We start from the raw sequence: 17493 nt of genomic DNA, 5'->3' as shown, positions 1-17493 counted from the left end.
GTTTATGGGGTAACCCGATTTCCTTCTGGCTCCGTGCATCTCTCTTTCTCTTTCTCACACACACAGACACACACACACACACCAATAAACTAAAATGTCCAATATATTGGATACTGGTCACTACACATTAGGCAGGCTTCAGTCTGTGGAAAAATCAAAGCATCGACAAAACTCTCAAGATTAAATTACCATATTTTGTTAAAAAGCTGTAGAAGCTCCGTTTATTGAGTCTTTTGTATTAACATATTTTACAAAAACTATACAGAAATTATCCATAACTGAACCATTCTTGATTTAGGCACAAAAATACAGGAAAGCTCAGTCCAAAAAAAGTATTTTCAGTTTTGATTAAATAAAGCAACAGTTATGAACGATAACCCATGAATAGGAAAATATATCATGGATATTAAGAGTTGTTAAATAACTGAATGGAAAATGAAAATGCAAACAAAACTGTCCAATTTCTTTTTAAAATTTTGACTAATTGAAATCTGAGATCCAAATCCTATAGTGTATCTTCTTACAACACCTCCAAAACAGAATTTGAGCAATAAAATAAACACAAGATCACAGCACTTCAGCTTTTAGTGGAAGTTTGTGGGCTGCTCTTTGGGATAAAGTGGAAGGAAACAAAAGCACCTGTCTAAATTCATGCATATCGCACCCCAAACTGTCCTTGCACTGTAATAATAAGAAATCAAACACTTATGATACACAGTCTCCATCTTTGTGTCCATTGATATGTCTCAACCAGCTACAGACTCTGTGAAATTTGACAATACCGAAAATGTTTCAAGGGCCCAGTCCATGTTGTACATTACTGTAATAAGATCTTTGAGCAGAGGATGATTACGTTCCTCGCTACTATGAATTTGAATTAGCACTCTTCAATGTGAGTAGACAAAAGCTGCACAAATAAAACACTCCTAAAAATTTTTCATAAAGATTCTCAGTCATTCAGATCATTTGAATATCTAGAAGAACGCAACTGGATTTGTTGTTAAGTCTTCAGAATGTTTTTCTGCTGCTCATTTCTACCGCCGAAGCCTCTTGAATGAGTGGCAAAAACGTCTTCAAAAGACAGTCCAGCAAGTACAGCTGTCACCAACCTGATTTCTACATAGCCAAAAATTCCCAAATGATGTACACAGAAGACCAAGGACCTCATTAATATATTCAGTAGAAAATAATATTTCCTTATTCAGAGAGAACTGCTTGTCATCAGTTGGTAATTTAAGAAAGACTGAGAGGATGAGACCCATTTTACTTGTACAAAATATAATCCCCTTTGTTGCCTATGGATCTCAAGGGGAATTGAGAAAAATTAAGACATTTACATGCCCACTCCCCCCGTGTTAAATAACAAAACTGTTTGCAATGGATGATATTACACACTAAATACAGAACCCATGTAGGTCAAAAACACTTTGTTTGCAGCATTATGTTGATAGGAACATTCATATTTGACAGAAAGGCTGAACAATACTAAAGTGACATTCTCTTACTCCAAGGTAAGAAATAAAAACATGTTATTTTGCCTATACTTAATTCACAGTTGAAACTCTTAAAATAATAACACACAAATACATCAGATGAGTTTCTCCATCCAGAATACAAAGCTTTCCGCCATCAGCAAAACAAGTGAAAAGAAAGTCTGATAAAAGGGAAAAACAAACAAAAGACCCAAATACCTTTCATCTAGTAATGACACCTTCATACCCCTCTCATAAAAGACTCTTCTGAATGCAAAGCATGCTCATTTTTAACAGCCAGTCCCAATCATGGCAGAAACTGACTCCCTACTGAAGCTGGTGGTTGCAATGTGTGGCACGTGAATAAAGGGCAATGCAACCTTGCATTTCTTGACTTGCAGCCATCAATTTATATAATGCTCCGCATACTCTGGCATCAGTGCTGAAGAGGCCGCGCACAATAGTTCCACCTTAATTAGGCAGCCCAAAACAGTCCAAAGGCCATGTTTGCAATGCTTTTTAATTATTGTTTTGAATAGGTGATGACCACTGACTGTACACCAAATGGGGCAGGGTTGAAATAGCTCTGTCTGTGCCTCTTGGGGTTATGATGATGGTAGACTCTACTGCTGAAGCCAATCTGTGTATCAGGGTGCAGGGTCTTGTTGATTTTGCATGCGTCTCTCTGCAGCTGCCGCCATGGTTCTACGTCTCAGCACAGTCAAGTTCAATTCTGGAATAATGTCCTCCTCCAGTCCAGGCAAATCCTCATCCGGGTCCTCTGGACTATTGTTTAGATATCTCCTACAGGGAAGTAATGAACAACATACAGTATGACCATTGAACAGATAATGCAAGATAATAGGGAAAAGGCAACAAGGAATGCCTGCCATTAATGTACAAATGTGTTAGTTCTATGCAACTGGGCCTTTCAGCTATTCTGGTAGCCAAGTATGGAGCCTTTTTCCTATCCCTTCTTCTTAATATATACATGGTCTGCCCACATTAAGTAATCTACCCTGCTGTGGCTGTAATTTATTTTTGTAGCTCCCCTCCAAACAAAGTAAGGGTGGCACACTGGTATATATAACTTTTATTCCAAAAGTCCTAAAGAAAGCAAGGGAAGTACATCAAATAATGCCCTTGAGGGCGAAAGTGGATGAACCCGGTTAAAGAGTAACCGCCCGTCAGGGACGCTCTAGTAAAGCGAACGCAACCCAAGCAGGGATCATTTCACTAGTCAACACTACACCTGGCATTCTATTGGTTGGGGAGTTTTGACAGGCTTATTGCACACAAAGTCCAAGAGCAGAGGAGAAATCTGAGAGCAGACGTTTCACGAGCACACAGAAGCAGGCTGAGTGTGAGAAGAAGGATCTGAAGCTGGAGCGCAGAAAATCTGTGCAATCGGAGTGCAAGTATACAGTTTGATGCATGCAGGGGCTATTTAAGTGCGAGGACAGGGTTTTACAAAATCTGAACGCGAAATCAATGAGCCATGCTCTCAAATTGAAAGACCACGCTCTGGAATAACGATAGGGAAAAAGCTCCATAGTAAAGAAGGCCTTGGTTCACAGACCGAGACTAAGTTGTCTCACAAGGAAGGGTCTATTTTTACAAAATTTACACAGCTGAGCTATGATGCAAAATTTGATTTTGTCACACTCCTGACCTCAAAAAAATGTTTTCAAAAAACAACAAGGAAATTATTTATTTTTTAAATTTTCAATTGAACTTCTTTTGAATATGAAGCATAGCTTAACTCTTCTTTCTGTGAGATAGAAAACCAGCAGTGTCCCAACCTGCGTGCCTGCTGGATCATCTCTTCTTTCCTCTGCTTTAACATCTTCTGCCTCTCCTCAGCTGACTTAGAGAAGCGTCCTCCTCTGGCCTCCATGCTGTCTGCCTCACTGAGGCCCTGCTCAGCTGCTCCACTGGACTCTTCCTGCTCACCAGTGCTCGCCTGTGTAGGGCCACGCTCTATGGCCTGACGAAGGAACACAGACAAAATATGTGACAGATTGTTGCATTCTGCCTTGCAAGTAAACCATAGGAATGTGATCAACATGAAACAGAGAGCCAGGGAACACTGACAATAGGAGAAATCAGGTCATCACAAGGTTATCAATGAAATTTCTGCAAAATTACACTGCTATTAACAATTAACCCCAAGTTGACTGACCTGTGTCGGGAAAGGCACCTGGATGCGTCCCTCCAGGATGTTGTCGGTGGTGACCTCCACGGAGCGGGTCAACTGCAGATCCTGCATCACCAGGTAGGAGGGCACCTGAGGGAACATCTCCTGGATCTGATGGGCCTGATGACCACAAGGTACATCAAAAGCAAAGAGAGCAATAGAGAAATGATTGAAAGAAAGACTGTTGAAGATTGAACAGCAGAACATAACAAGTGGAAATTAAAACTAGATTTTTTAACACAAACAGGTCTTAAACATACAGTATTAGTGATTTACAAGTACAAAACCATTCAAAACACATAGAATCTTTGTTTAGATATACGTGGTATCTTTTGTAACCAGCAGTTTCTGTTTAATCTGCTGGTTAGATAAAGATGTCATCACTATGTCAACATGCTATTACCAGGAAGTCAAATACCATGTCGGTGCGGGCCATGGTACACAACCCAGGCAACATTGGCTACTTGTAAACAGCAAGACAGGGAGTGAAGAGAAAGAAGACAAATTGATGACAGAATTGGCTTTATGAAAACAAAAATCACAAAACTGTCAGCAATTATCTTGAAAAAAAAAATCCATACTTGGCCTCAAATTGATCTGTGTACCATCACTCATAAAACCAACAAGAATTTCATCAGACTGTAAACATGAACTCACCATGGCCATGAGCTGTGAGTTGTTGGCCTGAGCAATGCCCAAAATATTGGTGGTGTGCATCACTTCCACTGAGAAACTGGGCAGCCAGCTGGCAATGCGAGATCCTGTAAGTATATAGATTTTATAATTTATTGCCTGATGTAAGGTAACTCCACAACCAGATTCATCCTTAGATTTGTGTCTGACAGACTTACCATCAAAGTGGAAGAAGTGATTGTGTTGGTTGATATGTGGTCTGGCATCTGGAGCAGCTCCAGCTGGGCCGATGTTGTCTTCCAAGCCCCCGCCTTGTTGCTGGCCTCTCGCCGGGCCACTGTCCCCATTAATGTTCAGGGAGGTCCGACATGTTGGACACGAGGTGTCCTGCTCGAGCCATGAGCGCAAACAAGAGCTGGAAACACACACACAACTCACAAATGTTATTACGACATTTCTCTGTATAAAACTTGACAATCATTATTTCAGGTCTTAGAAGTGTTCTGTAGCTAAACATAAATATATGTGCAGGGCATCTTCACCAAACTGCTTTAACTCAAGGGCAGCAGACAAAAGCTAAGAACAGTTCTGCAGTGAGGTCTGCTACAAAAATATATATATAACTTATGCAAGACTTTGGGCACTAGCCAAATTAAGAATACTGCATTCAAGGCATGTATATCTGGTAGCCTGCTATTCTTGCAGTCTCTCCTTCAGCCATCTTTATTCTGTCAGTAACTTTTTCTCCATGCAGGGATTGCTGATGTAAAAAAAAAAAAAACTTTACTTGTGGAAGAGATGGCCACAGGGTAGTTTGCGTGCTGTCACCATGGTATCCCAGCAGATGGCACAATCATCATCATTAGTTGCCAGCTCCTCTGCAGTAGCAACTGCAAATCTGCAAAAATAAAGTTCAGAGTACAAACAAATAATGATGAAACAAGTCATGATCGATGGATTCATAACAAAGAATTGAATTAAACAAATCGCAGTACCATGACGTAGAAAAGGGGAAAACTATTAAATCAAAATAAACTGTATTATCACCTGGCCTCCATGTTGTTGATGACACGAAGGTAGTTCTTGTGTCGGCGGACACGGCGCTGGACCTCATGGAAGAGATACCGCAGCTGCATGAAGATAACCAAGCTTGCCATGGACAGCCAGATGTTTCCAAAAAGCTAATGAGAGACATATGGACAAACAGATTCAAGATTAGGAAAGCAGAAAAAGAGACAGATTAAATTTTCATATCACCACATGCCAACACCTGTTCCCTTTGTGTCTTACCAGCATATGGATATGGTGCATGAGGTCCAGGAAGAGCATAGCCAGCTCCATGACGAAGTCTGTGTAATAGACATATGTTCCCTTACTCTCCCAGGTCCCTGGATGGTTCAGATCCCACAGATGAATGGAATATCTGAGGGGATATTAACAACTCTATCAGGCCATGAAACACAGGTGATATTCAAACAGTATGGTACCTGACGCGGCCTTTGTCTTTGATGGGGACTGGAAACTCAATGAATGTAACAAAGATGGTGTTTAAGTACTATGGTACAATAAAACAGGTAATATTGCCAACAGAAGTCACAAATTGACAAATCAGGATAACAAACAAGAAGAGCGAATAACAGTTTAATGACAGAGAATCAAAATTCACAATTGTATAATAGCTTTGAGTCCAATACGCTTTGTGGAAAAAAGAGTGGAAATAGTCAAACGTTGATAAACTCCTAATCTATTGTTTGTAGTAACACATGTTAACACAAATCAAATCCATTTGTGTTGTTAAAATAATGCACAGTCACCACAAACATTATTGTGCTATGTACCCAGCCACAGCACTGTACCTGACAACAGTTTACAAGTTTTAATGTTAGACTAATATTTATCAGTATCTATGAGAGCCTCAGCTGATTAGAGTTGTTTCTGGGGGCTTGTATAATCCTAACCTCTCTCTTTGGGACAAAGAAGCCTTTCACACTGGTTTAACCTCCTCTACTTCCTTGAGGGCGCCGGTGTCCTCAGCCGGTTTTACCGTCTTTCAGAGGCATAGAGCTAGAGCGAAGGTATCAAATGAATGTAGAAAACCTAAGGAATCCATTGGCATCCATCCAACCATGTCATGCTAGCTTGCCGGGAAGGAGGCTAAATAAGGCTCTTAAATTAGTTTAAATTTTGGCGAGGAAAAACTGGCATGGCGAATTTCAATGGGGTACCTTGACCTCTGACGTCAAGATATGTGAATGAAAATGGGTTCCATGGGTACCCACGAATCTCCCCTTTACAGACATGCCCACTTTATGATAATCACATGCAGTTTGGGGGAAAAAACATGCTTAACACCCCAGTTTATGGTAAAGAGTGGTGGAGTGGAAAAGGTTAATGGAACCAGAGAAAAACAAATGGGGTCGCCAACATTAGCCCCCGATTCTAAATTTGCTTAGGCTATGTCATCCGTACCGCTGCAGTGTGAACATGTGCATGCATGTGTAAGGAGGCTTTGAAGGGACTTACCGCATGATGACATGCCCGGTGCGTACAGTCACCAGCAGACACTGAAGAGAAAAAAGGACACAGGTGAACGTGATGTAATTATTGTAGTTTACTTTCCATACAATATGGCATATGGCACATGAAACACGTTATGGATTCACCCAGCCCCATTAAGGAAATGTTAAAGACACGTTAAATAAACTGTTAAATCTTTAAGAAATACATGGGCCTAACCAAAAGCTTGACTGATATAAAGAGTCCACAATCATCATGCTTTTGTTCACAAATTGGGCCCCCATTTTAATTCAGTTTTAGCTCCAGGTTCTCACCTCTGCTGCCATAAAGGAGAAGGTGTGCATGCCATGGGAAGCTCCCAGCAGACCACCACAGCCCACAGCCAGACCACAGCAGTCCAACAGCAGGGAGACCAGCAGACAAAGCACTCGGACATGGCTGTTCATGGGAGTGGAAGGTGAGAAGGACAGCTGTAGGAAACAAAATGTGAATTATAAGTGGGTTGTGTCCCTCTAGAAGTTTTTCTCTTTCATTATGTCCTAGGGTTTCTGTGGAGGTTTTCCTCATCTTCTTAGAGAGCTCGTGCTGGTTTGGGAAGTTCATGTGGGTCTGTACAGAAAAGACATTTTATGATAACTGAGCTATACAAATAAAGTTGACATGTCGTAACTATTTGGGAATTCATAGCCGATATCAGTGGGCAAAGGATTCAGACCAAGTGTTTTGTTTAAATGCTCACAATTTCATAGTACAGATTATTCTGGCTTTTAAAGAATATAACTAATCAAACAATACAGCTGCTGCATGTGTTCATAAAACAGGCAGCTGTTGATGGCAGACAGCTAAATGAAATAGAAAAAACAACACATCTAAAACGGGGAATAATCCTAAATCAAAAGAATGATTCAGCCACCAAAGAACATAAGGTTCTTTGTGAATCTGCTCACACACACACACAACGTGTTTTAGCATCAGACTCTGTACCATACCCAAGGGGCATTTTCTACTGTATTAACTGAGAGGAAACATTTCCTCTCAACTGTTCCCTTCCAAATTTTACACAACCCATTCAAATCAATAGACTCCTCACGTGCAACCTCCAAAACATCTATGTATTGGCGGAACATTACTTAAGACTGTAATGCCTAGTTCACCCTGCATGCCTTTAGCCCTGATTTTCCACTCGCCAACAGTTTTTGGAGCTCCCAGACAAAAGTCTCAGATCAGAGGTAAATCAGCGTTGGCTCAGGGCTCGAATCTCGATCTGTAAACTGTTCAAAGACGCTAACAGAGAGGCTTGCTGATGCACCGCAGAGGCATCCCAGATCTCTAGCAGGCTAAATATCTGGACCTGTTGGGGAGTCTTGTCGGGGAGCTACATCTAGGCTGTTGGATGTTTGCATGAAGAAAACATAACACAGTGACTGATCTAAATAGGGGAAATAGTAAGACATGTGGAAACAGGCTATTTTGTGAACACATGTGCCACTGACAGCATCAACAACCACAACTAGGCTTGTGTCACTTCTTGCGTGTTTTCATGACAAAACATAGTTTGGAGACCTCATCTGGGATTCCACCCGGTGAAAGATTTTGCAGTGTGTGATCCCCTGTTGCCGGTCAGTCATATAGTGTGAAAACCACAACGATTTAAAGACCAACGATTACAAGACAGCAAGTTGTGTAGTGCGACATTACAGCGATCTTACGACTTTGAAAGTTGTGTGGTGTGAACTAGGCTTAAACTGACTGGTACTATTGTTTACAGTGAATATAATACAATTTAGGAAGTCATTACAACAGCTGAGCTGAAATGAAAAAAAAATAGGTTCCATCAATTCTGTAGCTTTAATACCACAAGGTTTCCCCAGCACACTGACAACACGATACACCTAGCATCTTTGCAAGTTTAACCTACATGTGTCATCCTCACCAAAAAGCTAGAACCCACAGAAACCGGGAAATAGGAAGGAAGACAGCTGAGCTAACACAACTGACAGATTACAACCTAAAAAGAACATGCATAAATGCAGATCTATAGTCAAAGCTGAGAGACAGAAACAAAGACTTGCAGACAGTTACACACACAAATACACAACCATATGTAACACAAGATATTTGCACATACAAACTGGTACATTTTTACAGCATGGCAGGCAGAAATCACCCTCTGGTACACTAAGCCAGTCAGCATTACATCACAGGCAACACACCAACTTAATGCCCGTTTTAAATGACAATGTTTGTAAGGACTAAGTAGGTCGATTAAATTTGATATGTTGTTTTCCCCAACATGCAGAGCACAATCTGATACAGGGATGTGTTCACCAACAGCTTAACATGCCAGTACAAGGAACTATTTATAGATCCAAAGCTTCTATTCAAAGAGAAGAGTACAGTTACTCTCAGCCTTTTGGGGGACACTGCGCACACCTTTTAAAAAGACCACTTTATAAAGTTTGAAAGTGCGTGCAAGTGTCATCAAATACAAAGCATTTGGCAACATCCCATTTACTCTCAGTCCTTATATGAGTAACAAGGCAGCCACAAAGCATGTAGTTCTAGTCCTATCAAGTTAACTGAGTAGCCTAAATAGGAACAGGTTTTATACAGGCATACATAGGCATATCTATTATACCCTATAATATCTCATCAAAACAGACAAAAATTGCTGCGAATGTGCACTTTTGTGAATAAGCTCTAGAGTTATTTGTGTTAATTGTATAGCTCCCTTTACCTGCTTAATGCCATACCAGCCATTTCCTATGCCTGCATCTATGCAAGAATGATATTGAGGAGGTAATTTTAAAAGACTATTTGTAAACTGTTTCTGACATTTCTGAAGGAATATCTATGTCCTGTCTGAACAAATAAGAGTTCTGTAGCAAAACTAAAAGCCCTCAAGCAGGTACCCATGATGACTGTCCTTTACCATGACAAATGTACTTCAGAGATGTTTGCTTTCAAAGCAGAAAGGAAACACTTTTAAAAGAGCCTTAAGCTCACTATAAAATGACCCAAGTATTTAAAATCATCTTTATATTTAGTGGTCCATCCAAAAATATCAGGCGTTTGCTTATTTCTGATATGTTTTTATTAATAACACTTTTGTTTTGTATTATAGACTGACTGGTTGGTTGAACATCTCTTACAATATCATTCGTTGTTGTAGCTATTATCAGTTGAATTGGATTGGAATATTGTGAAGAGACTATATTTGGAACTATAACAGATTCTTCATGTCCATAATTCAATAAATCTGGTATATTGTCCTGCCCTAAATACAAGGTAGTCATAAACCACGATTATTGGCTCTAGAATGAGTAAAATAAAAACAATGGTGAAGTTCATAATACTTACATATTCAAATCGGTCTTTGCAGAGCTGCACCATGAGATGGAGAAAGACCAGGGCAGAGAACCACAAACACCACATGACCACCTCCTCCACTGTCTGCACGTTCAACACGCCGAAGATGAAAATGAACTTGTAGAAGATGAAGTTCCAGAACTTATCTTTCAGATGCTGTCGAATAAACAGAGCAAATTAGATGCATTTTTCTGATAAGTCTACAGTCAAGTAGAGCTGCTTAATACCCCAGGCATGATGAAAGTAGTTGCATTCATCATGTAACACTGTTCTAGACACAGACTCACCTGCTTCTCACTGACTCTGAGCGGGCCAAACACCACATACTGAATCATTTTAGCGATTAACATCAACAAGCAGCAGAATGTGTTGACCAAGACCTAGTGGAGTACAGAGAATAAAGTGACAATAAGTTTTTTGTAAGAACATCATCTTATCAAGCAATGCAAAGTCCTGAGCTGGATGACACTCACCCATACAAAGAGACTGTCAGTGGCAATATACCACAGGACAGTGGTCGTCAATTCTGTGTTAATAATATCATTGTTTAGATGATCAAGATCCACTTCAGGGGGAGCTGGCGTTTCATCGGTTTCCAAGACGCCAAACCCTGGATCAGTCACAGTGGTGTAGGCACTAAAGATGCTGCCAGCAAGCAAAGCCACACTCAGTGCTGTGTAGGTCTGCAGGCTGGGCCAAGGAAACCTCTCCAAAAACAGCAGAGGCATCGCACTGGTTATGGTCCACTTCTCAACTTGTGAAAAAGGTGTTTGTCCCGATCCAAGAACTCAAAACAACCTGTGAGGGCAGAAGTGAGTTTAGCCAACGTTGGCCAAAGTTGCTTTAACATTAGCTTTGTTACATACATACAAAAGTGTTAGCATAGGAGCGTGGCTAATTCATGTTAATGCGTTGTAAATGATTTAGTAATTATGTTAAAATAGCCATAAATGGATGAAATAGTTGACTAGTATTGCATAAATGGATGAAATAGTTGACTAGTATTGCATAAATGGATAAAATAGTTGACTAGTATTGCATAAATGGTTGAAATAGTTGACTAGTATTGCATAAATGGTTGAAATAGTTGACTAGTATTGCATAAATGGATAAAATAGTTGACTAGTATTGCATAAATGGTTGAAATAGTTGACTAGTATTGCATAAATGGATAAAATAGTTGACTAGTATTGCATAAATGGTTGAAATAGTTGACTAGTATTGCATAAATGGATAAAATAGTTGACTAGTATTGCATAAATGGTTGAAATAGTTGACTAGTATTGCATAAATGGTTGAAATAGTTGACTAGTATTGCATAAATGGATGAAATAGTTGACTAGTATTGCATAAATGGATGAAATAGTTGACTAGTATTGCTGAAATAGTTGACTACTATTGCATAAATGGATAAAATAGTTAAATAGTATTGCATAAATGGATGAAATAGTTGACTAGTATTGCATAAATGGATGAAATAGTTGACTAGTATTGCATAAATGGATAAAATAGTTGACTAGTATTGCTGAAATAGTTGACTACTATTGCATAAATGGATAAAATAGTTAAATAGTATTGCATAAATGGATGAAATAGTTGACTAGTATTGCATAAATGGATAAAATAGTTGACTAGTATTGCTGAAATAGTTGACTACTATTGCATAAATGGATAAAATAGTTAAATAGTATTGCATAAATGGATGAAATAGTTAAATAGTATTGCATAAATGGATGAAATAGTTGACTAGTATTGCATAAATGGATGAAATAGTTGACTACTATTGCATAAATGGATGAAATAGTTGACTAAAAGTAAAGGATACAGGGTTAAAATAGTTTAAAGTGATCAATAAACGGTTGAAATGGTTAGTAAGCTAAAAGTAATGTATAATGGTTGAACAACAATATCCACTTGTATATAGTGAAAGGTGTTATACATAGTGAATTGATGAAGGGGTCTGTGAGTGAGTGAGTGAGTGAGTGAGTGAGTGAGTGGGAGTAACCTTATCTTACCTCAGAGCAGACAGCTAGTTAGCTAGTTAGCCTAGCTCGCTCCTCTGGGTTGTCAAACAAGGCTAACACGTTAGCTCAGTCCAGCTGGTAGAGGACTATACTGGACTGTCTCTGGTGAAATGTAACCGGTTAAATCAGCCGAACCGACATGAACCTGTCTACCATGACCCAGTAGAGGAAACGTTAACACTAGATAGTGTGAGTTCACGCCCCTGACGCTGTTCGTTGTTTACACGGCTAACCATGTTACCTAATGAGAGCTACTGGTTAGCTTCACGATAGCATCGTTAACCAGCCTGTTCAGCACCACAACAACAACAAGCTCCTGTTAAAGAGTCACTCACAGTATCCACAGTATCCACAGTATCCACAGTATCCACCGTCCCTGGCTGTAGTCCGGGTTGTAGTTTTAGTGCAGCTGCACTGAGAACATGGTGGGTGTCAACATCGTCATGTTTGTTTCATCAAGAAGAAGCTAGCTGGCTGAGGAGCCTCCTTCTGCTTCTTCTTCGTGGTGTTTTGGCTGTTGACTAACGAGGGTGCATTACCGCCGCCAGCTGCTATGGAGTGTGGTTATAACTATTCACTGAAACAAAAAGAAAATACAGGAAAAATAAAAATTATGAATAAAAAAAATTTAAAAATTAGAATAAATGAAACAAATTTAATTAAAATGTAAGATAAAAAATAAAAAAAATGTATAGTTAAAAAATTTAAAATGATAATAATTGTGGATCGGGATTCGAACTATTAACTCAAACAAAAAGAAAATACAGAAAAAAAATGAAAAATGAAGAATAAAAAAAACAAAAACAATACAAGATTAAAAAAAATAGAATATTTAAAAAATTTAAAAAATATAAATTATAAAAAAAAAAAAAAAAATTGTGGACAGGGATTATAACTTCACTAAAAGAAAAGATAATACAGAAAAAAAATTAGAATAAAAATTGGAATAAAAAAATTAGAATAAATTATAAAAAAAAAATACAAGATAAAAAAATTGATTATTAAAAAAAATAAAAAAAACATTTAATTATAAAAAAAATAAAGAAAATTGTGGACAGGGATATTAACTATTCACTAAAAGAAAAGAAAATACAGAAAAAAAATAAAAAATGATGAATAAATTACTTTTTTTTACAAATTAGAATAAATGAAAAAACTTTAAAAAAAAATTAAATTAAAATACAGGATAAAAAATGAAAAATGGAATATTTAAAAGATTTTAAAATTTAAAATTTAAAATTTTTTTAAAAAAAAATTGTGGATCGGGATTCTTACTATTCACTTAAACAAAAAGAAAATACAGGAAAAATGAAAAATGATAAATAAAAAAAAATGAAAAAATTAGAATAAATAAATAAATAAAAAAACAATACAATATAAAAAAAAATAGAATAGTTAAAAAATTAAAAATTAAAATTAAATTATAAAGAAAAAATAAATAAATAAATTGTGGACCGGGATTTCAACTTCACTAAAGGAAAAGAAAATACAGAAAAAATGAAAAAATTATGAATATTTTTTTTTTAAATTAGAATAAATAAAAAAAATACTAATTAAAATACTGGATGAAAAATGGAAAAATGGAATATTTAAAAAATTTAAAAATTTAAAATTAAAAAAAAAAATTGAAAAAATTGTGGATCGGGATTCTAACTATTCACTAAAACAAAAAGAAAATATAGGAAAAATGATGAATTAAAAAAAAAATTAAAAAATTAAAATAAATAAAAAAACAATACAAAATAAAAAAATGCAATAGTTAAAAAATAAAAAATATATAAAAATGTTAAATTAGAAAAATAAAAATTTAATTGTTGACCGGGATTTTAACTTCACTAAAAGAAAAGAAAATACAGAAAAAAAAAAAAAATGATGAATACATTTTTTTTTAAAAATTAGAATAAATAAAAAAATAATAATTAAAATACTGGATAAAAAATGGAAAAATGGAATATTTAAAAAATTTAAAAATTTAAAATTTAAAAAAAAATTTAAAAAATTGTGGATCGGGATTCTAACTAAAACAAAAAGAAAATATAGGAAAAATGAAAAAATGTCCGTAAAAAAAAGTCTGAAAAATGTCTGAAAAAAAAAGTTTGAAAAAGAAAGTTTGAAAAATGTTGGAAAACAAAGGTCTAAACAATAACTGAAAAAGGTAAAAAAAAAAAAAAAATGTCTGAAAAAATGTCCGTAAAAAAAAAAGATGGAAAAATGTCTGAAAAAAAAAGTTTGAAAAAGAAAGTTTGAAAAATGTTGGAAAACAAATGTCTAAACAATAACTGAAAAAGGTAAAAAAAAAAAAAAGTTTGTAAAAAAAAGTCTGAAAAATGTCTGAAAAAGGTGAAAAAAAAGACTGGAAAAATATCTTAAAAAAAAAGTTTGAAAAATGTTGGAAAACAAAGGTCTAAACAATAACTGAAAAAGGTATAAAAAAAAAAAAAATGTCTGAAAAAATGTCTGTAAAAAAAAGACTGGAAAAATGTCTGAAAAAATAAGTTTGAAAAAAAAAGTTTGAAAAAAAAGTTCGAAAAATGTTGGAAAACAAAGGTCTAAACAATAAATGAAAAAGGTAAAAAAAAAAAAAAATCTGAAAAAATGTCCGTAAAAAAACGTCTGAAAATGGTGAAAAAAAAAACTGGAAAAAAAGTTTGAAAAATATTGGAAAACAAAGGTCTAAACAATAACTGAAAAAGGTAAAAAAAAAAAATGTCTGGAAAAAATGTCTGAAAAAAAAAGTTTGAAAAAAAAAGTTTGAAAAAGAAAGTTTGAAAAATGTTGGAAAACAAAGGTCTAAACAATAACTGAAAAAGGTAAAAAAAAAAAAAAAAAAAATGTCTGAAAAAATGTCCGTAAAAAAAATTCTGAAAAATGTCTGAAAAGGGTGAAAAAAAAGACTGGAAAAATGTCTGAAAAAAAAAGTTTGAAAAAGAAAGTTTGAAAAATGTTGGAAAACAAAGGTCTAAACAATAACTGAAAAAGGTAAAAAAAAAAAAAAATGTCTGAAAAAATGTCTGTAAAAAAAAGACTGGAAAAATGTCTGAAAAAATAAGTTTGAAAAAAAAAGTTTGAAAAAAAAGTTTGAAAAATGTTGGAAAACAAAGGTCTAAACAATAAATGAAAAAGGTAAAAAAAAAAAAAAATCTGAAAAAATGTCCGTAAAAAAAAGTCTGAAAAATGTCTGAAAATGGTGAAAAAAAAAACTGGAAAAAAAGTTTGAAAAATGTTGGAAAACAAAGGTCTAAACAATAACTGAAAAAGGTAAAAAAAAAAAAAAAAATGTCTGAAAAAATGTCTGTAAAAAAAAGTCTGAAAAATGTCTGAAAAAGGTGAAAAAAAAGACTGGAAAAATGTCTGAAAAAAAAAGTTTGAAAAAGAAAGTTTGAAAAATGTTGGAAAACAAAGGTCTAAACAATAACTGAAAAAGGTAAAAAAAAAAAAAAATCTGAAAAAATGTCCGTAAAAAAAAGTCTGAAAAATGTCTGAAAATGATGAAAAAAAAAACTGGAAAAAAAGTTTGAAAAATATTGGAAAACAAAGGTCTAAACAATAACTGAAAAAGGTAAAAAAAAAAAAAATGTCTGAAAAAATGTCTGTAAAAAAAAGTCTGAAAAATGTCTGAAAAAGGTGAAAAAAAAGACTGGAAAAATGTCTGAAAAAAAAAGTTTGAAAAATGTTGGAAAACAAAGGTCTAAACAATAACTGAAAAAGGTAAAAAAAAAAAAAAAATGTCTGAAAAAATGTCTGTAAAAAAAGTCTGAAAAATGTCTGAAAAAGGTGAAAAAAAAGACTGGAAAAAATGTCTGAAAAAAAAAGTTTGAAAAATGTTGGAAAACAAAGGTCTAAACAATAACTGAAAAAGGTAAAAAAAAAAAAAAAAAATGTCTGAAAAAATGCCTGTAAAAAAAAGTCTGAAAAAAAAAATGAAAAAATTATAATAAATAAATAAATAAAAAAAAAATACAAGATAAAAAAAAAAATAGAATAGTTAAAAATTTTTAAAAAAAAATTAAAAAAAAAATTAAAAAAAAAAAATTATAAATAAAAAAAAAAAAAAAAAATTGTGGACCGGGATTTTAATTTCACTAAAGGAAAAGAAAATACAGAAAAAAAAAAAAATGATGAATAATTTTTTTTTTAAAATTAGAATAAATAAAAAAAATGTAATTAAAATACAGGATAAAAAATGAAAAATGGAATATTTAAAAGATTTAAAAATTTAAAATTTAAAAAAAATGTAAAAAAAATTGTGGATCGGGATTCTTACTTTTCACTAAAACAAAAAGAAAATACAGGAAAAATGAAAAATGATAAATTAAAAAAAATGAAAAAATTAGAATAAATAAATAAATAAAAAAACAATACAAGATAAAAAAAAAATAGAATAGTTAAAAAATTAAAATTAAAATTAAAAAAAATGAAATTATAAAGAAAAAAAAAATAAATAAATTGTGGACCGGGATTTTAATTTCACTAAAGGAAAAGAAAATACAGAAAAAAAAAAAAAAAATGATTAATACATTTTTTTTAAAAAAATTAGAATAAATAAAAAAAAAAAAAAATTAAAATACTGGATAAAAAATGAAAAATGGAATATTTTAAAAATTTAAAAATTTAAAATTAAATTTTTTTTTTTGAAGAAATTGTGGATCGGGATTCTAAAACAAAAAGAAAATATGATGAATATAATTTTTTTTTTTAAAAAATTTAAATAAATAAAAAAAACAATACAAAATAATAAAATGCAATAGTTAAAAAATAAAAAAATATAAAAATGGTAAATTATAAAAAAAATGTTTTATTGTGGACCGGGATTTTAACTTCGCTAAAAGAAAAGAAAATACAGAAAAAAAAAAATGATGAATAACATTTTTTTTAAAAATTAGAATAAATTAAAAAAAATTAAAAAGACTTTTTTATGGCATACTATACTATGACTTTTTTATGACATACAATACGATTTAATGCCAATTAAAATTACAGATTTAAGATGTGTGTCTGATTTCTTTGTTATTACTACTTTGTATGATTTTCTGTTTTTTATGCAGTGCCTTTGTTCTAAACTACATGTGTTTTCTAAGGTTGCAGTTCACAGCACTAGTTAGGATAATCTTCGAAAAGTGAGAAGGAAATGTATGATGGCTGTTTGAAATAATATATCTCTTAAAATATGTGCCTACAGTATTCTACAGTATTGTATAGTATGATGTGGTGTCATACATTTTTTTTTTAGAAATTTTAAAATATCACTTCATATCAAAAAGGTTTTAGACCCCTGTACCAG

The 17493-nt window shown here is 34.1% G+C and overlaps 1 protein-coding gene across 4 annotated transcripts; it reads right to left on the bottom strand.

The window, feature by feature from the left end:
* Positions 1 to 193: 193 nt before the first annotated feature.
* LOC119502487 (E3 ubiquitin-protein ligase AMFR-like) lies at positions 194 to 12726 on the bottom strand. Of its 4 annotated transcripts, XM_037793536.1 has the most exons (14): positions 12557 to 12726; positions 10662 to 10986; positions 10476 to 10568; positions 10180 to 10344; positions 7134 to 7289; positions 6826 to 6866; positions 5593 to 5725; positions 5350 to 5483; positions 5090 to 5200; positions 4521 to 4717; positions 4327 to 4430; positions 3655 to 3789; positions 3275 to 3459; positions 194 to 2276 (listed from the first exon to the last, which is right to left on the bottom strand). In XM_037793536.1, the coding sequence occupies exons 2-14, from the start codon at positions 10914 to 10916 to the stop codon at positions 2120 to 2122; spliced, it is 1866 nt and encodes a 621-aa protein (XP_037649464.1). In that variant the 5' UTR covers positions 10917 to 10986; positions 12557 to 12726; the 3' UTR covers positions 194 to 2119. The 4 variants fall into 4 exon arrangements, with proteins under 4 accessions (XP_037649464.1, XP_037649454.1, XP_037649448.1 ...); XM_037793526.1 differs by having other exon boundaries at positions 4327 to 4717; positions 12534 to 12726; XM_037793520.1 differs by having other exon boundaries at positions 4327 to 4717; positions 12548 to 12726.
* Positions 12727 to 17493: the final 4767 nt, after the last annotated feature.

Source organism: Sebastes umbrosus, chromosome 2 (assembly GCF_015220745.1).
Source record: "Sebastes umbrosus isolate fSebUmb1 chromosome 2, fSebUmb1.pri, whole genome shotgun sequence".
Classification (NCBI taxonomy): domain Eukaryota; kingdom Metazoa; phylum Chordata; class Actinopteri; order Perciformes; family Sebastidae; genus Sebastes; species Sebastes umbrosus.
This window is presented reverse-complemented; position numbering and strand designations above follow the sequence as displayed.